At 30.9% G+C, this 21,194-nt stretch overlaps 2 protein-coding genes across 3 annotated transcripts; one reads left to right on the forward strand and one right to left on the reverse strand.

Annotated features, from left to right (window-relative positions):
- Positions 1-463: 463 nt before the first annotated feature.
- Positions 464-14,056, reverse strand: LOC129920869 (uncharacterized). Its single transcript, XM_056002355.1, has 7 exons — positions 13,721-14,056; positions 6,287-6,555; positions 5,685-6,214; positions 5,471-5,615; positions 4,129-4,316; positions 3,912-4,074; positions 464-949 (listed from the first exon to the last, which is right to left on the reverse strand). The coding sequence occupies exons 2-7, from the start codon at positions 6,474-6,476 to the stop codon at positions 486-488; spliced, it is 1,680 nt and encodes a 559-aa protein (XP_055858330.1). The 5' UTR covers positions 6,477-6,555; positions 13,721-14,056; the 3' UTR covers positions 464-485.
- Positions 14,057-16,396: 2,340 nt separating this feature from the next.
- On the forward strand, positions 16,397-21,194 carry LOC129920870 (uncharacterized). 2 transcript variants are annotated; one of them, XM_056002356.1, is made up of 4 exons: positions 16,397-16,585; positions 20,194-20,298; positions 20,353-20,478; positions 20,542-21,194. In XM_056002356.1, exons 1-4 carry the CDS (start codon positions 16,452-16,454, stop codon positions 21,101-21,103), a joined length of 927 nt encoding a protein of 308 aa, XP_055858331.1. In that variant the 5' UTR covers positions 16,397-16,451; the 3' UTR covers positions 21,104-21,194. The 2 variants fall into 2 exon arrangements, with proteins under 2 accessions (XP_055858331.1, XP_055858332.1); XM_056002357.1 differs by lacking the exon at positions 16,397-16,585 and adding an exon at positions 17,026-18,363.

The raw sequence follows: 21,194 nt of genomic DNA on the forward strand, positions 1-21,194 counted from the left end.
CCCTTGAATTAAAAAAAAAACAATGGAATCCATTTTTTTTTTTATTTTTTATTTTGTTTATGTTTATTTCCAAAAATTTCTTATTTGTTTGTTTATTGTCGGAAATTTGACTTAAAATATGTCAACTACGACATATGTCGGTAAGCAGTTAAGTGTGTTTTCGTGGATCGGTAATACAATTCATCCCGGGAAGTTCAAGGATTGAAATTTGATTCGGTTGCGGATCGACTAGATTCCCGGGGAGTGAATCACTGCATCACTGATTACGCGCTCACTCTTCATGTTATTTTTTATTCTAAACATGTCGTACTGCTCTGTTTTCTTTTTTAAATTATTTAAACTAAGAAAAAAAAAGAAGGCTTTATTCAAACTTTGCATTCAAAATCATCGAAGTGATATGCTCAATGGATATTTTAGTTTCAATACAAATACATTTTAATAGAAAGAAGAATTTGTACTGGTAATAACTTTAAAAATGTTAATTTTTATTTGTCTTTCAATTCATTTATCAATACATGAACCCTTGGGAACCGCGTTTCGGGTTTAATTTCGAAAAAATAATTTTGTATGAAACTCCAAATAGCCTTGCATGCAGTTGGATATTCCAATTTGAACAAAATTATAAGATTATAGCATAAATCCACTGCGTTTACAAAATTTTCCAACGAATATTTTGCGTCTTCCACACAAACAAATATTTGTGAAAAGTTCAATATATCAGTGCCCAAAACAGCTATAAATGGATAAAAGCTGGTGTATTGTTGGTTCAAAATTTGTCTATGGATTTCAATATCTTCCACTGATTTTGCAACATAGACAAATGAATCCTGGGACTCCTTTATTGACACTTTTGACATGCTTCTGTTTCCTTTTTCGTCAGTTCCACATATTGTATTTGTTGGTTTTAAATAGCCATGCAAGCACCACAACAAAGCAGCATCACGACAATCTGAAGAGAAAAAAAATAATAAAGTACAATTTAAATTAATTATGTCTTGAGAAACATTTACTTAATTGATTTTGGGAGTATGTATGTATATATATCGAATGTAGGTATGTATATCGAAAACAAATTCAAAGAGACCAATATAATAGCTTGTTTTCACTACAGCCCAAATGAGTTAATTTCGAACGTCTAAATTTCTTAGCCCCGACTGGGTTTTTTTTTGTCCAGTTTAACCCAGTCGTAATAAAAAACACAATTTTATATTATTTTTTTGTGTTTAAGTACATAGTAGTAGTCTAAGATCCGGCCATAGGACGACCTACCCCCATCGTTATACCAGTTGAGAGTTATATTTTCTGAAAGCTAGTGTCTAAGGAAATAAATTGCACATGGGTTGCCAAGCGATATCCTGTCAAGGCATAGGGTTGCCAGGCCTTAAAGTTCATTTTTGCAAATTTTTGAAAATGCGACCCTGCTTATATGGCAAGCCTTAGAGTTGTAAAAAAAATATAATGTAATAGAAAATTTAATTTTAAAATTTTAATTTTCAGGATTTTTTAAAATTTGAAGTTTGAGTAGGGTAAACAAAGGCGAATTTAGAAAAAGGGCAAAAATCTATTATCTAAACAAAACGTGATAGAAATAAAATTGAAATTGGAATCGATAGATATTATAAATATATGAAAGCCACACATACAAATAAAAAATGTAAAAAATCTACAACTCGAGATATAGTCTTTTTAGAGTCATGATACTCCAATTCGATATTTGAGAAATAATTCACCAAAAATCAGAATGAAAGATTTTTTAAATAATTTTTATGTGATAAGTTAGGAAAAATAAAATAACTTGACACGTGTCTGTCAAATTTTTAATTTAACTTACCGTTTTTGCGAGGGGATTTTTTGAAAAGGTGCTTATTTTCGTATTTCAACATATTAAAGGAAAAAATCAAGTCATGGGACGACCTATCCACCTCATTATACCAGTTGAAAGCTATATTTTCCTAAGGGTAGTGTCTAAAGAAACAGTTTGCACATGGGTTGCCTGGCAACATCCTGTCAAGGCATAGGGTTGCCACGCTTTAAAGTTCATTTTTTGAGTTTTTTCGACCACACCACCCTGCTTATATGGTAAGTGTTAGAGGTGTAAAAAAAAATTATGTCAGAGAAAATTACATTTTAAAATTTTTAATTTTCAGGATTTTTAGAAATTTGACATATAAGAAGGGGAAACTGAGGTAAATTTGAAAAAAGGTCAAAAAGCTATTTCCTAAACAAAGAGTGGTAAAAAAAAGATTGATACTGGAATCGGTAGATATTGTGAAGTTATAAAAGTCACACATACAAACCAAAAATGTAAAAAATCTGCTACTCGAGATTTAGACGTTTAAAAGTCAAAACCGTGAAATTCGATGTTTGAGAAATAATTCACCAAAAATCAGCACGAAAAGTATTTGAAATAATGTTTATGTTATTAGAGAGCAAAAACAAAATAACTTGACACGTATCTGCCAAATTTTTGATTTGACTTTGTTTTTGGCTCCTGTGTATTTTAGAAGAATTACAGATTTTTACAATTCAATTCTCTGTTTCGATTAATTGAATTGTAAAAATCTATAATTCTTCTAAAATATGCCAAAAACAAAGTCAAATCAAAAATTTGGCAGATACGTGTCAAGTTATTTTGTTTTTGCTCTCTAATAACATAAACATTATTTCAAATACTTTTCGTGCTGATTTTTGGTGAATTATTTCTCAAACATCGAATTTCACGGTTTTGACTTTTAAACGTCTAAATCTCGAGTAGCAGATTTTTTACATTTTTGGTTTGTATGTGTGACTTTTATAACTTCACAATATCTACCGATTCCAGTATCAATCTTTTTTTTACCACTCTTTGTTTAGGAAATAGCTTTTTGACCTTTTTTCAAATTTACCTCAGTTTCCCCTTCTTATATGTCAAATTTCTAAAAATCCTGAAAATTAAAAATTTTAAAATGTAATTTTCTCTGACATAATTTTTTTTTACACCTCTAACACTTACCATATAAGCAGGGTGGTGTGGTCGAAAAAACTCAAAAAATGAACTTTAAAGCGTGGCAACCCTATGCCTTGACAGGATGTTGCCAGGCAACCCATGTGCAAACTGTTTCTTTAGACACTACCCTTAGGAAAATATAGCTTTCAACTGGTATAATGAGGTGGATAGGTCGTCCCATGACTTGATTTTTTCCTTTAATATGTTGAAATACGAAAATAAGCACCTTTTCAAAAAATCCCCTCGCAAAAACGGTAAGTTAAATTAAAAATTTGACAGACACGTGTCAAGTTATTTTATTTTTCCTAACTTATCACATAAAAATTATTTAAAAAATCTTTCATTCTGATTTTTGGTGAATTATTTCTCAAATATCGAATTGGAGTATCATGACTCTAAAAAGACTATATCTCGAGTTGTAGATTTTTTACATTTTTTATTTGTATGTGTGGCTTTCATATATTTATAATATCTATCGATTCCAATTTCAATTTTATTTCTATCACGTTTTGTTTAGATAATAGATTTTTGCCCTTTTTCTAAATTCGCCTTTGTTTACCCTACTCAAACTTCAAATTTTAAAAAATCCTGAAAATTAAAATTTTAAAATTAAATTTTCTATTACATTATATTTTTTTTACAACTCTAAGGCTTGCCATATAAGCAGGGTCGCATTTTCAAAAATTTGCAAAAATGAACTTTAAGGCCTGGCAACCCTATGCCTTGACAGGATATCGCTTGGCAACCCATGTGCAATTTATTTCCTTAGACACTAGCTTTCAGAAAATATAACTCTCAACTGGTATAACGATGAGGGTAGGTCGTCCTATGGCCGGATCTCCTACTATAGGTACTTTAAACATAAAGTAGTACACATAACCTTTTTTTTATCATTAAACTAACAGTAGTTGTAAAATATACTTACTTTTAGATTCAGTATTTTTGATATTTCTCAAAACTGTTCGGATTTCATGACTTTTAATACAATGACCCGTGCTTAGAAACTGCAATAATTTTTCAGCTGCCGTATCCCAATTAGTCACAAGTGAATTCCAATTTGAATGTAGGTATTGAAAATCCATTGCAATCTATTCATATAAAATCAATTAATTGTCAAGAATAAGTTAATATTTTAAACTCACGTATTTATTTCCGAGAGGCGACTTGTATTGAGGCCATTTTGTGAAAATAAGAGGTATAGAAGAGTTCAGAGCTCTGATTTCATTAATACGATATCTCGTACACAGTTTCCAACTCGTTTCAAACTGTTCCGCGGATAAGTTGTCGTATTTTAATGAAGTTACATAAACTTCTGCGCCTTGTTCTGGAACTAAAAGTACAAAGTTTTTTGATTCACAATATTGCGAGACGACGCCGACGAGACGAGAGCGTTGCGAGAGTAAAATTGATGTCTAGTTTTCGATGTTTGGCCAAATAATCTCCTTTTTTTTGGTTCTATTTCCTGTCAAAAATAAACAATTACCATAAAAAAATCGTAACAATTCGAAATGGCTTACGAATTAAATGACCAAGAAAAAATCTCGTCTCGCTCTCGTCTCGTCGTCTCGCAATATTGTAAATCAGGCAAAAGATATATACAGTGAGAATAACAATTTTTCGAATAAAAAATTCTCAAAATGCCAATGGCGTCAAAAATCATATTCTTGACGAAAAGTGGGTAAATTTGTTACACTTAAGAATATTATTATAGAAAATACAAAAAGACTCTCAATTTTTAAAATTATAAATGGCGCCCAGAAGAAGCATTTAAAAAAGATTTGAGTTTTTAATTTCTTGACGGAATGTGCCAAAATATAAACTTTATTTTCCCGCAGGTTTTGAACGCGAACCTGAATTCAGATGTATTCTCCGTTTTAATTATCCTGCCGTTGCTAAAAAAAAAACATTTCTTTGCATTTTATTACGGTAACATTTCAAAAACGGAGGCTAATAGAATATTTCTGACTTCAAATTAGAGTTCACCACACTTAAAATCTTCAGAAAAGTATATTTTGGTTCTTGTGACAAAAATCTTATTAATTAAGTTAAGTTAGTCGTTGGCTTATTAAAATTAACATAAGATATCTTGTTCAATAAAAAATATATCGGAAAGATTTAAAAAGTTTTTGGAAGAAGAAAAACAGTTCTTATCAACACCACCGTTACAATAAAAAAATTACCAAAAATTAAAGCATAACCTCAAAAACAGTAAAAATAAGGTTTTTCTTGCATTTTCTTAACGGTATTATTTCAAATTTTTTTGACTTCGCTTCCGAATTCAGGACCCCTTAAAGCTTAAACCTTCAATAAAAATATTTAGGTTGTTTTGGCAAAGATCTCGTCTTGATTTTCGAGTGCTCTTGGATTTTTTTTTAATGAATTGAACAACAATTTTGATTTGAATTAATCATCATAGGATTTTATGTCCAGTTCGATGATTTTACGAATCGAATTATGTAACAAATGACTATTTAATTTGCTTACCTAGTTCCGATATTGGCTCAGCTACATTTGGAACACCCGCAGTACTGACTTTTACATTGGAATTACGGTTCACTTTTATTAGGGAATATTTGTAGTTACAGTATTTGTTATATATCCTTCCTCGTTTTGAAGTTCTATAAAACTCCTGTAATATTTAAAAATAGATTAAAATAACTAAAACACAAAATTTGAGATTTTATTGTATGTGTCGTACTAGTTGTTCCGATGGAAATTTTGAGATTATTTCTCTCTCAATACTATAAGTTGCTGCTAGCTCTAAATGAATACCTTTGTCGTTGAAATATTCGGCTATTAGGTGAATCAATAACGTCCTATGGGCTTCTTTGAATTTTTGATTTTTTTTATAGATCTCTACTAGCATCTGTCCTTTAGGGCTAGTTTTCAAAATTGTTTCCAGAGTTATTCTAGTTTGAGATGCAGTTTCAGGATTTTGAGTGATAGGTGATATTTCTTTGAAAGAACTCGATACCGCTGGTGATGCAGTTGGCGGGGAGGAAACTATTGTGTGCTGTAACGGTCTTAAGGACGAAATTTTATCGTATCGATATGGTTCAAACATAGATGTGGTGTCTCTATGTCTAGGCAATGGGAAACCTATTGAATTACGCCATTGTTCTAAGTTATGTTCAAACATTATATGAGTTCCCAAGGTAAATGGTGCAAGGAGTCTTTCGAAATAATGAGGTTTTATAACAGCTAAAACTTCCAAATCAATTTTTTCATCTGAAAGAAAGAATAAAAACAAATTTAAAAACTTGATGATAATAGTTTTTGAACTAAATATTCTAGTGTTACTTTTAAAATGTTCGAAAAGTTCCAACTGATTCCAATTTTGAAGTAACTCGTATAATTCTTGAGTTTTCGTTTCATTGTCATTGTCCTTGTTGAAAGAACCATTAAACATGCTGTTATAGTCATTATCAATCAACTGAGGGTCTTCATCTTCCTCCGATTTAATTGACAGGTCAGAGTAATTATCATCCATTTCCGTTGAAATTAAAATGGAGTGTTATTGATTTGAGAGTACTGTTGCCGGTGAGAAATTCTTTACGGTAGTACAGCAGCTGGAAATGAGTTGTGTTAGGAAAAAAAGCGTTAAGAAGCATTTCAAACAAAAATTATGCGAACAATTATGTATAAAAATTTATTTTCTAAAAGTAAAAATGTTATTTGCCTTGTATTTTTAAAGATTTTCTTAAAAATTATTAATCTAATTGTTAAAAAAAATAGATAAATAATTTGGTTGATTATTTGCTTTACAAAACTATTGTTTTGAAAATGATGTACAAACTTTGTAAGCAAACATTATTTGTAACAATAAACGATATTTTCGAAAAACTATACGTTTCTTGGAATACTATAGCAGATATTACAATTACATGATTTACCAGTTTTTCATGTAATACTTTTTGAAATTTTATGTAAAAGTAAATAAAAAATGGTTGTTTGTAAAGTCGGTTTACAGACGATCATTTTACGTGATAACGGCATACTCATATGAATTGAATTGAATCATTATCACTGAGTTATCATTATTTTGTATAATAGAAAGGAGTTATTTGAAAATTATAATTTTTTTCAACTTTCTTATATAAAAAAATTATTAATAGGTACAGTAAAACCCGGATAAGTGCCTCTCGCTTAAGTGCCTAACCCGCATAAGTACCTTTGTTTGCTTAGCACCAAAATTTTAAGCTTTTTTCACATAAAATTGATCTTTTAAGTACCTTTCGTTTAACTACCTTGCCCGCTTAATTGCCTGGCTTTTCAAATTTTATAATTGAATTTACTTGCAAAAAATTCTTTTAAGTACACATTTGAAACAAATTTGAACTGTAAGAATAACTTCATTTCCTAAACTGCTTTAAAATTCTACCATAGGTAGAAATTAGTTAGTTAGCTATTTTAAACATTCAAAGTAATTTTGTTTTGTGAAGATTATGTTTTTAGTTATCAAACATGTTTTTTTTATTATTAAATAAATATAGAGATAACTGCCTATGAGCACTTAAGCGGGTCTTTGTAAGTACCTTCCCCGCTTTAGTGCCTATCAAAATGGGGCATTTAAGTTGAGGTACTTATCCGGGTTTTACTACTTAGACCGAGAGCTGGCAGCTGGGAGCAGATTTTTTGAGTGACAGGTAACCGATCTAGGACTCGTCTGTCGGGTGTTTGGGGGCGAATAACGTCTGTCATGGATATTTTTCTAATCAGGGAGTCAAGACCAAAAAGATCCAATTGTTTTAAGCTCGTCTGTCGCTGTCGGGTGTTTGGGCGCGGTTGAAACTTCTGTCATGAATATTTTTGTAACCATTTGGGCGAAGATGGCGTCAGGATCCAATTATTTCCAGGTGGTTACACCAACCACGCGTAAAAAATGCGTTTTAGGGCTCGTCTGTCGGTTGTTTGGGCGCGGTTAAAACGTCTGTCGTGGTTTTTTTTTGTAATCAGGAAGATTAATGCGTCAAGATCCAAAAACTTGAGATATTAACGTTATAAAATGGCAAAACAAGGTTATGTTTTTATGTGAGGTTACTAACGGTGTCAGTAATAACCGGTTTCCTTCTTCCAAAAACTCTTTAAATTTTTCCGATATCTCTTTTATTACCCGAGATATCTTAAGATCAAGTAAGTCTTTGGCTCAAAAACAGCAGCCCAATATTCGGCCAACAATATGTGTATTTATCTTACACCTACGTGCTTTTTTTTTCATGTTATAACCTGTCTTATTCTATTTTATTGCATGTGGGCCAAAATATTAGAAGTATTTTTGATTAATTTTGCGTGTGGGAGCATATTTTAAGAAGATGGAATTATTTATGAAGATAGACAAAATCGTTTTCTACCAACGAATGCTGAAAAAAAATTGTTTTTATTAGCCAAAACTGTCATTATTAGTCATCTGTCAAGTGTGGTCCTTTTAAGAAAATTTATTAAAATAGAAAATAAAGTGCAGTTATTGCTTAGGTTTATTAAAAAGATAGTTGAAAAAAAGTAAAAGAAAAAATCAAAATCTGCTGAGTAAGCCTTAGTAATAAGAAACCCCGAGCTGTAAAATAGCAAATCAAAAAACTAACCTCAACCAATGAGCAAAAGAGCTCTAATTGAAACTTCTCCTGAACATTCTCCAAGTGAAAAACGTTACTATGCTGCAAAAACTATCGATATGGGATCACCATCTGCCCAAAAAGTCGAAACAATTATGAGACAAATAGGTACTTAGAGAAAATAACGATGAACTCTTCAAGCACCTAGCAACAAAATCTAATCTGCAACACCTTCATATTGAGTTTGCTAACTTGCAATGCCGTCATGAAGAATTAACTCAACGAGTGGTCCAGCTAGAAAATCAAAACAAGATCTTTGTATGAGGAGTAAATCCAAAAAATATTGCAAAAAACACAGAATCGAACTTGGTGGCGCACCTACCTGGCGACGGAACTCCGATGTCTGTGATACTGCACAATCCATCTGTGCAGGGCCCAGGGCTCCTTGAAAGGTGACACTAGCAAAAGTGTCGAATCCGCATATAGTGTGCAAAATCGTAATGCTCAAAATACAACTATAATAATTGTTAAGAGGAAGTCTTGAAAAGAGCTGTGCGATATTGTGCGCGAGTACAAATACCTAGGAGTTTTGGTAATCTCAAACCTTAATATGAAAAAAACATCTGGAGGGAAAATTGGCGGAGGCCAAGCGCGCGATCTCATCGTTATGGGAAAGATGCATCAGGAACAGGTACGTTGAGCACAGTGTTAAACAAAAGTTGTTCCGCTCTACAGCGCTGTCAATCCTGCTTTACGGGGAGCAAGTTCGGGGACATTCCTCCTTTAAATCTGTGGATATTTTGTTAAAAAAATAATTCGATTAAAAAAAATAAGCCAAATTATATGATTTAACTATAAACGGGTACACAATCTTTGGTATTGGACACCCTTGCCATACACTTCATTTTTATTGTAAAGGTAATTGAAATGGAAGATAAACGGATACCAAAAAAAATTTTAAAAGCAGCTATCCAAGGAAAAGGAACAATGTTCGAAGAATGGACTTACTTGCCACAACATGTGGCACAAGCATGAACATAACGTCAAGAGAGCAACCGTCAAGGCTAAGGAGAAAGTTTAATGAGATCCTAGAGCAGTTCGGAAACATACTGTTCGAGAGATATGCAACGGAAGTCAGCTCTTCTCTGTTTAAATATTAGCCGTGTTTTATTGGTAACTCAGTACTTAGCTCAGTAAAAATTTACACGGTAAACAACAACAAATTATTGCTAAATATAAACAAAAGTTATTTATTTGTTGGTTTACAGAGAAAATTTTTTTCTTAACATATTAATCCAGTCAAATAAGGGTTTAACCTCGGAATGAATGTTAGTAGAAATTTTTTTTGCTCAATATCTTCCTTTTGCCATTCTATAATATATCTCAAAAGTCTAGAAATATCTCATGTCCGCTTGTCGCGATTTCAAGGTCAAATCGCGAAATGGAGATTTTCAAAATTAGCAAAAATAGGCTATGGTATTATATACACATATGATACATGATTTCAATGTATTTTTTAATGCTGATTCCAAAAAATCTAAAATCAAGAAAATCTGACGTCTCTGGAAAAAGTTATACCTGTTTTTCATCTGTCAACTCATATTATTATAATAGTTGCAAACTTACTGCCGAAAAACCCTTAAAAGTTATGGTAGATGAACCAAATTTTGCATGAAGATTTTAGAATCCATCATTATTAAAAATCAAAACAATCCATTACAAAAAGTATATATACCTACGAAATAATGGTATTATTTGATGGAGGGGCAAATTTTAGGATATGCACTAAAGAAGATTCTTGTTCATCTTAGGAATAAGTGCCAATAGGCTAATTTTTTCATTTCAATCTTTGTTTGGATATTCTTTAACTACCCTCAAAAATCTAAAAAAATCTCATTTCCGCAAGTCCTAATTTTCCAGGTTAAACTAAAGTTAGGTGAAGATTTTAAAAAATAATAAGAAAACTTTAGATTCCTATATGTATACCAACATAACCCATATGATTTCAAGGTATTTTTTAACGCCGATTCAAACAAAATCCATAAACAAATCAATCTGACAATCCCTGAAAAGCAATGCACCTCATTCATGTTGATCTAACACAAATATCTGAAGTGTAGTTTTTCAATTTTTTTAAAATCTGCATCTTATCTTCAAGCCAGGAAAATTAGGACTTGCGGACATGAGATTTTTTTAGATTTTTGACATAAGTTATAGAATATCCAAACAAACATTGAAACAAAAAATATAGCCTATTAGCACTTATTCCTAAGATGAACAAGAATCTTCTTTAGTGCATATCCAAAAATTTGCCCCTCCATCAAAAAATACCATTATTTCGTAGGTATATATACTTTTTGTAATGGATTGTTTTGATTTTTAATAATGATGGATTCTTAAATCTTCATGCAAAATTTGGTTCATCTACCATAACTTTTAAGGGTTTTTCGGCAGTAAGTTTGCAACTATTATAATAATATGAGTTGACAGATGAAAAACAGGTATAACTTTTTCCAGAGACGTCAGATTTTCTTGATTTTAGATTTTTTGGAATCAGCATTAAAAAATACATTGAAATCATGTATCATATGTGTATATAATACCATAGCCTATTTTTGCTAATTTTGAAAATCTCCATTTCGCGATTTGACCTTGAAATCGCGCCAAGCGGACATGAGATTTTTCTAGACTTTTGAGGTATGTTATAGAATGGCAAAAGGAAGATATTGAGCAAAAAAAATTTCTACTAACATTCATTCCGAGATTTACCCCTTTTTTCTCCTTATTTTACTGTATTATATACATTTTTTACCCTTCAACAATAAAGGATTATAAAAAAAAATTAAAGTAATTGTTTTTTGTTATTTAGAGCATAAAATGTTTACTCAGTAAAATACTGAGTACCAATAAAACACGGCTATTACTATAGGATGTTCATATATGGACGACCCAGCAGTTTGTACCACCCCCAAATTTTTTTTGCTCATTCGATAGAGCATTGGCTGAATATCATTACCCTGATTTTTCGCACTCGTGAAATTCACCTTCCGGCCGCCATCTTGGATTTTAGTTTTTGTTGAATATCTCGATTTCTATTTATCCTACATAAAAGTTGTGTATACAAGAAACGTAGGCAATTAAATTTCGCGTCTTTTATATTAAGAACAATTTTTCGATATTCTGAATATTAAAAAAGTTACAAGCCAAAAAAGTAAAAAAAAAACCGAAAAAAATGACAATTTTAAAGTTTTGAGCACTTTTTATCAAAATTATGAAAAAACGTTCCGAGAAAAGATTATTCACCTTAAAATTCTCTATATCTCTGCTTTACAACTTTTTTTTCTATCTCTATAAATACAAAAGTTATTAATACTTTTTTGTTAAAAAATACCTCTTTTTTACGAAATAAAGAGACTTAAATATAAAAAAATTGCAGATCCCGAATTTTCTCTTGTAAGATAAAGCTATAAAATACTCACTTATCATTTAAAATTCAAGATTTGGTAAAAAAAAAATTTAAGAAAAAAGTAAAGATAAAAAACACAAACAAAAAAGAGCATTTTTAACAAAAAAAGTATTAATAACTTTTGTATTTATAGAGATAGAAAAAAAAGTTGTAAAGCAGAAATATAGAGAATTTTAAGGTGAATAATCCTTTCTCGAAACGTTTTTTCATAATTTTGATAAAAAGTGCTCAAAACTTTAAAATTGTCATTTTGTTCATTTTTTTTTACTTTTTTGGCTTGTAACTTTTTTTAATATTCAGAAAATCGAAAAATTGTTCTTAATATAAAAGACGCGAAATTTAATTGCCTACGTTTTTTGTATACACAACTTTTATGTAGGATAAATAGAAATCGAGATATTCAACAAAAACTAAAATCCAAGATGGCGGCCGGAAGGTGAATTTCACGAGTGCGAAAAATCAGGGTAATGATATTCAGCCAATGCTCTATCGAATGAGCAAAAAAAATTTGGGGGTGGTACAAACTGCTGGGTCGTCCATATATGAACATCCTAAATGCACTGGACTATTAACCTTAATTTTGTACCACACCGACCAGATTTGCCTTTGCTGTGTAGTCTTATAACATGAAAGCGATGGGATGGACTCTACAACTATATAGTCACAGCTCTACGTTATAGAAAAGCTATTCTTGAAGAAAATTTTTAGTTATATAAAATAGTAAACAAAAAATTTAACATTTTCTGTATTTTAATGAATGTAATCATACTCCAAAATGTCAGTTTGGTAGACGGCCATATAGGCCACACCATTACCTACCAATGTTATTATTCTAACAAATAAGTCATTCTTATTTTTCAGCAGACAACTTGTTTTCTAAATTAATAGCATTTACATAAACTTTATTCTTATTTGAAATGTTTTCTCAAGTTTATTGATTTTGTCCTTATTTTGTATTGTTTATATTGTAAAAGTAGCCAATTTTTGTCTCTAAAACACAATTTTTCTTTCTCTGAGAGGATTTCATCTTCACTTTTTTAAATTTGAGAATTTCATATTTTTGTCCAAAAAGAAACCAAAACAGACCCAATGTTTATTTTAAGCAAGTTGTTTATGTATATGTAAATAATCTTTTTCTATGTTATCTGTTTCTGTATATGTAGAGTAGAAAGAGAAATCCACAAATCAAATCAACTCTCTTTTTGAGCAAGAGCAGTAAAATACAAACAAAAAATCGAACATTTTATACACACCTTCACCTATTCTAATTGCAAAGCAACCGAAAGAGCAGGCAATATTATCTAAATAGCCGCCAATTTCATATTTATACTCATACACACACTTGATTGTTATTTTAAATAAGAAAGAAAATATACCCTGAAAGACTCAATAACATTCAATTCATTATTCAATTCAATTCAATTCAATTCATGATGCATGACACAAGAGATAAACAATTATAGCAATATTTTTTTTATTTGTAATTTGTAAATTACCCAAAATCGAGTTTCAAATGAATGCATTTTGTTTTTGTAGGTAGATATACCCTTATTTATAGGAAAATAATAAATCCTATTTAATTTGCATTTCAGAAATACGAAGAAAACAAACATTTTTCTACGAACTTCAAACAATATGTTTTTATCAACTTGCTGTGATATTTCTTTTTTGAAATTAAATCAAATATTGCCAATTAACTGTTATAAAATTACTTACTTTTGACTCGATGAAATAAATTATTGAATAAAACGAATTGCAAGAAAGATACAATTTAATGTTTATGATTCACAATCAACAATCACAATATTGACATGTACGTATTTCGTCAACAGATACATTTATCAATATTCTTATTATTTGTTAAATGAATTAAAAGTGTTTTCAGTTTCGTAAACACTCTACACACTGACTGAAAAAAAACACTTATGATTGCAGCAAACACATTAATATGCGTGTTGGTAAACTAAATCGATGTTCGACTTCGACTGGTTTATAAAAAAAATTCTTTAATTTAATGAATACTTTTTACTGCCTTTCACAGATACACACTGTTCAAATATATAGCTTTATTTTTGGCGTACTTACGTTTGTATTAGTTAGATGTTATAGATCGTATAGAAACACTACGATTATGTTGGCATGAAATCACAATTTACCCTATGATAATCTAGTAAGAATTTTTTTTTTTTAGGGAAAAATTTACAAAGTTATTAAATCAATGAATTTCCTTTCTAGAACAGGGTCGATAATTTTTGAAACCAAAAAAAAAAATAACACTAACAATTAAAGGAAAAATAAATTACGGGCGATCCGAATTCGAGAAGTAGGAGGTAGTAGGCACTCGGTGTCGGTAAGCATTTTGTTCATTAAAATCTCTATTTTCTGATGGTGTTAAAAAAAATATACCAACATTACTATACTATAATAAATGTTCTCAGAAAATCTGAAAAAAGTTTGAATTCGAAATTTTTTTAAATCATTATGTGCAATTTTGAGCTATTTATTAAAATTTACACTTTAATTACTAAAAAACTGTCAGATTTCATGTAAATGTAACATTGATAATAGAATATTTGTTAACAAAAGCCCTATTTAATTAAATGATCTTATAAATTAAAATACGAAGCAATATGGAAATGGAAACACTTGTTAATATAAACTGTATCTGTATGTAGCTATATTGAAATCAATCAAGTAGCTTTTGCTATAATGTGGTAGAACAATATGAATATGAAAATTAAATTAAATTGTTAGCTTGTTAATTAAAGACTTGTTTTCTTGAATGTACATATATAACAATTTGGCAACGAGGATTATTTAAGAACTCAATTCGTAATTATGTCTGTGGAAATAAGTTAAAAGAGCTTATGTCGACGTAAGTGAAAATTGATTTTATTTTCTTAACATATTCACCTTTTGTTCAGCTTTGTTTTAGTCTGGGTCTCATTTCTCTACGCAAAAAATAAACCGTTAAATTTAAAAAAATTCATAGTTGCTTAAGTTTTTATTGGACAAAAACTGCATTTGCATAATAGCCTATGTATATGTTAAAATAAAATCGTCTAAATCTTAAAAAGAATATATTTTTTTAAATCAGCTTAAGTCATGACATAAGCTATTATGACAATTTGAATTCAAAAATATTCATCGCTTAGTCAACATGAGCTATTTTAAACTTGTTGCCGAGTGAACCATTTGTGTTCTTATGTCGACTTAAGCCATTTTAAAAAATTGCGTTTTGAACCAAACCCAATTTTGCAAAACAGCTTAAGTAACAACAGCTTAAGTAACATAAGCAGTTTAAAGTAATCACAAAAAAGTACAAAAAAATCTAGACACAGATGTATTAAACCAACATTCATCTTTAAAAAAATGACGACTGATCCGAAGATTCTTGAACTTTTCGAATACAAAGCAAACTTTTGCAATCAATCTTCAAGGAAAAGGATGAACGCTGAAGTCAAGAATTCACAATGGATACATTGGCAAACATCATTCAAGAATTTGTCTATTATCCTGCAAATGGATTGACTTTTGAATCTTGGGACAACCGTTTCGAAGACGTTTTCATTATCGATGAGGCGTCTCTTGACGATGCAGCAAAGGTTCGTCTTCTCATGAGAAAAATGAACTCAATCGCTCATGATAAATAATATGCCAACTTGATTTTACAAAAAAAAATTGGTTTCGATTCAACGAAATGGGTTGGGAAAAGGATTAAAAAAAAAAGATTAAATAATATTAACTTTGATTATTTTTTTTTTTTTTTTTATTCAAATGTCAGTTCAAATATCCTCTCGTACTTTTGAATAAACATTAAAGCCTAGTACGCAGCTGAAGAGAAACTAAATTTGCCATACAAAACTTCGGTAACGAAATCTTCAAAATTTCGTTTTGTTTTTGCTTCAAATCTTATTTTCTGAGGTTTTTTCTTAAAATGTTTTATTTCTATTTTTATTAGTTTTACTTTGCTATAATACGCGATGGCAATTTTTCGTTAACATGCTCGCTGTTGAATTTAGAGACCTCAAAATTTTTCGTTTCGTTCCAGCTGCGTACTAGGCTTAAACGAGCGAATAATGCAAAAATAAAAAAATATATACTTTACTTTTTGTATTTCGTTTGACATCCTGAAACACCCTTTAAAGATCCAAAAGTAATCAACCTTCTTCCTTGATTTATAACCTTAATACCATCAATAAATCCTTAACATTTATTCTCCTCGTTACCTGTAAAATTTGCAGCAGTAAAATATAAAATAATAAAAACAATATTTCTATGTACCTGTTTCAGCCCTTAGGACTTTCTACCTGTGGTTGTCGTTAAACTGAAATCCAAATGAAGAATTTAAGGGAAGAATTATTAATTTCAGTTCATTACAGACAGTGGCGGAAGAATAAACGTTTAATTTTGTTTTCATTTCTTTTTTTTGTTTCAATTAACTAAAATGCACTTTTCAAAGATTTTAATAACTTTTATCTTCGGTTTAGTATTAGTGACAAATTTGGATTTAAGTTATTCAGCAATTTTGCCTGCAAATGAAAACAATACCTTAGAAGCTACAGCTATAGCTAAGACATCGTAAGTGGTATACTTTTTCGTTTTTAAATAATTTACTAAGTACATAACTATTTATGTTTTGTTAAAAAAGTAGTAGTACACGGTCTCGTAGCTATTTTCCATTACTTTTAATTATTATCTTTTACAAATTTTTCAATTGATATTAGTTTAAAGTTCAAAGTGTTATTTTTTAAAACTTTCTGTAATAATTTTTCTCGATAGTTCTCGATATATCCTGAAAAAGGTTATCTCAGCCAAATTAGGGAGGAGCTTAGTTCTAATATGTTGGAATCTAGTCTGTAACAAAAGGGCACCAGGTTCTAAGATTTGGTTTCAAATTTTATGAAATATTTGGTTTTAAATGTTTTACTTGGCAGTTTTTCTTCTTAAATGTTTGAAAAATTGCCAAGTAAGACATTGTTTTCATTGTAAGTAAGTAAGTAAGTAAGTAAGTAATTCATTTTATTGATTTGTTCCTTAGATACATGTTAACAATTTAAAGAATTTAAAGCTATGGCATTGCCGTCAGCTCGGTTAGCAAATTTATATATAAATATATCTTTTCTTTATAAAATAATAAATAAATGTAACTATTCAAATTCTGTGATAATTAACATTCTATACTTGTAAATATCTTTCAAGAATAAGGCGAGAGGTTTCCAATCAGGTCCTTTCAACAGCTTTATTGTTTCCCCCATTGATAGGGTTCTTTTTCCAAAGTATGAACATCGCTGCGTTGCAAAAATGGGACATATGCTCATGAAATGAAAAGAGTCTTCTTTGGACTTAAGGTTACATAGGGTGCAAAATTGGTTAAAACTTCCATTGTAAGGTGTTCCGTTAAGTCCTAAGATTTCGCATCTTACTTTAAATATTAAAGAAATTTCCTTATAACTTAAGGAGTCTTGGAAGTAATTTGATTCTTTTAAACATATATTGAGTTGGGAGTACAATATTCTACTTAAAGAATTACGGGCGCTGGTTTTAAAGGCATCACGCACAGAGTTTTCATGTTTCCCAATAATACGATACAACTGCTCCCTTAAATTTGTTAAATTACTCGAATCCATCGAAACCGCCTCATCGAAACTGCTTGCCATATTTTTCCATTTCGCCATCCACCAATCCTCATTTCTTACTTCGTAGAGTTGCAATTTTTTAGACAGCCGTTGATCTGGGTGACGAAAACTTTTCAAAATAAAATCCGCCTGAGACTTCATGGTACCAGTGAAAAGTTTGGGAAGTCCCGTTTCGAGGTAAAGTGCATAGCTTGGGGTTTGTAAAGGGAGATTAAAAAGTTTTTTTAAGAAATTCCTGTGGAATTTTTCAATCGGTTCATACTCGTCTATACCCCATACTTGAGCAGCATAGTAAAGTGTAGTCTTGACAACAGTGTCAAAGATCTTGTATTTTGCAGAAATTGGTATCCGTTTGTTAGAGAACACATTACTGCACGAAAGGTTCAACATACTTTGACAAGAATTTGTTTTTGCCACTAAGTGTTCATTAAAGTCAAGTTTAGGGTAAAGTTTCACTCCTAAGTAATTGTATTCCGTAACCACTTCTAGATTTGTACCATTAAAGAACCAATTATATCGGTTTTGACTCCTGGCAGATCTTGAGAATAACATTACTTTGGATTTGTTGGTGTTAATAACAAGTTCCCATTTACAGCAATAATCCGAAAGACGGTTAATCATTAGTTGGAGAACATCGGGCGATTCCGCTAGTAACACCAAATCATCGGCATATAGAAGCACATTTATGGACATACCAGCAATCCTAATTCCTCCAGGAAGGTAAGCTACTATGTCATTGATGAATAGTGAGAACAAGAGTGCACTGAGCAGACACCCTTGCTTAACACCATTATCTGTTGCGAACCATTTTGAGTAATGAGAACCATCCCAGACAGCTGCTTGCGAATTGAGATACATTTCTTTTAAGACGTGAATGTATTTACTAGATATGCCCAAATGAAAGAGCTTATAAAAGAGAGCGTTCCTATTCACCAAGTCAAAGGCTGATTTGAAGTCTACGAAGAATAGACCTTCTTGTTCCTAGCTTGACAAGCTTTGACAATTGAAGTGAGTGAAAAAATGTGATCAATAGTTGAATAATTCTTCCTAAAGCCAGCTTGAAATTCAGTGAGGATATTGTTGGCGTCAACCCACGATTCCAATCTATTGGCAAGAATTCCACAAAATAATTTCGCTAGAGCATTCATAAATGAAATTCCTCGATAGTTTTCGACTTGGTCCAAAGCTCCTTTTTTGTGAATTGGAAAGATAACTGATCTCTTAAATGAACTTGGGATGTCCTCATTTTGAAAAATTTGGTTGAATAATATTTTAAGCTGGGCGAAAAAACTGGGGGTAGCATTTTTAAAAAATTCATATGCGACTCCATCTTCACCTGGGGCTTTTCCATCCTTTGCTTTTTGGATAACAGCACAAATTTCTGCAATCGATATTTCTTGATCTAAGATTTCATTAGTTGTCATAGGTTCCGCATAATGATAGTTTAGGATAGATTTGCCACAAAGGAGATTTTGAAAGTGAACTGATAGGTCTTCAGCAGTCAGTCCTATTCCTATCGCGAACTGAGATCCATTTATCTCTCTCGTAATTTTCCAAAATTCCTTAGAGTTTTTTGTTTCGCCAAGTCTACATGCCTCAAAAGTCTATAGTCTAAGAGTCCACAGCAAATTTTGGGAGTGGAGGTATAACCAAAATGTGAGTATGCAGTTTTATAGCCTTATGCGTTCTTATAACAAATTCAAAAGTCTGGCAGCTTTTAATCGCGGATTTGTATTGTTTTCAAGGGGTTGAAAATTGGGAGTTTTCCAATTCACATAAGTAGGATAAATTAAGACTATTTCATATTCTTTATACAGCAACTGATGCTCTGTCATTTTTCCTAAGCCTGAAGACATCAATCTTGACGATGCGATTAATAGAACTCAAGATATAAGCTTTTTAAGCGGCATTGTTTTGGAGGCTTTTCTGTTTAATTTTTTGTTTGTTATTTTGAACTCAAAACTCTCCAAGAAGAGAGTTGATATGGTTAGTTTAAAAAGCTTATATCTTGATTTCTATTTTTGTCGTATCACCGCGATAGAGGTATTGAGGCTTAGGGGAAATGACATAGCATCATTCCTTATATTCAGAATGTGAATGTTTGCTTACTTAGCCTACTCACATTAATTGGAAAAATAGATTGTTTAACCCTCCGAAAACCATATAAAGCCGTGATTTAAAGCTGCCAGACTTTCGAATACGTCATAAGAAGGCATAAGGCTATAAAACTGCATACTCACATTTTGGTTATACCTCCACTCCCAAAATTTGCTGTGGGCTCTCGGTCTACTAGAAATATCTCATGTCTGCAAGTCTTGATTTTTTTTATGAAATCAACAAAAATAGACTATTATTACATACACACATAATAGTATACATGATTTATAGGTATTTTTAATGTTGTTTCCAAAAACATTAAATCAAGGCAGTCTACCGTCTCATAAAAAAGTAATACCTCTTTCACATCCGTCAACCCGTATTATCATAACAGTGGCAAACTTACCACCTGAAATGCACTATATTAAAATATTTCAAGAATTTTTCTTACAGAACCGCCATAATAGATGTTTTTGAAGACATACGTTGGTTTTTCGGAAGACTTGGAATATTTTGCGAATTGGTGGAAAAAATGTTGCCACCGGAAAAAAGAGATGGGTAAGTTATTTCTATATAAATAGAGATTGTATTAAAAAATAATTATCTTTCTAGCGATCAAACCCAACTGAGTCTTAATCTACAAAGTGGTTTTAGACACTTCCTTCTAGGAGTTCGAGAAATCTCAAAATCTATTGTTGCAGTTTTATCCAACAAAGAAGTACAAGAATACCAACAACTGTAAGTTTTAATTCGTTTAAAAAGAAAATCATTTAAATAATTTATTTATTTCATTTATTAAAGCTCACGAGCAACAGACTATGCTCAGGAAATGGTCAAATCTGTTGGTGAATTTTTTCGTAACCTCCGTTTGTTAGTTGGAAAATTATTTGAAACTTACAACTATTACGTTCCGGAAGTTCTATTAACTAAATGCGTTGGAAATTACCTTCACGAGTCATATGCACACCGACCAATTTATGAATATCCAATTTTGATGATCAACGATATTATTGAGACTTTTCAAAAACCAATAAATTTACAAATCGAAGGCAATAATTCTGGATCAGATCGAAAAATGGGATCGGGCACTGAAATAAATTTTGTTAAAAACGTTGAACAAAATGAAATTTTGGCCGATGACATGTATGTTTTTCATAATACTGCCGTGAGTCCGACGCCTGAGCTTTCTAATCGATTTGGCAATGAAACACCAAAAACTACTAAAGATGAACAATTAGCATTAATGACAAATTCCGAAAATGGTCATCCTGAAGTATCTAACTGGATGAAATGCTTTAAGATTTATGCTACTGAAACTATATTTCGCAAATTGGAATTTTACTTTTTGGAGAGAAAAGAATAAAACTTATAACAGTTAAGAAAAAATATTAATAAGTTTAGTAGAGATTTCAATTTATAAATTTTTAGAGGATTTAAAATATGTATAAACAAAT

This window comes from Episyrphus balteatus, chromosome 1 (genome assembly GCF_945859705.1).
Source record: "Episyrphus balteatus chromosome 1, idEpiBalt1.1, whole genome shotgun sequence".
Taxonomy (NCBI): domain Eukaryota; kingdom Metazoa; phylum Arthropoda; class Insecta; order Diptera; family Syrphidae; genus Episyrphus; species Episyrphus balteatus.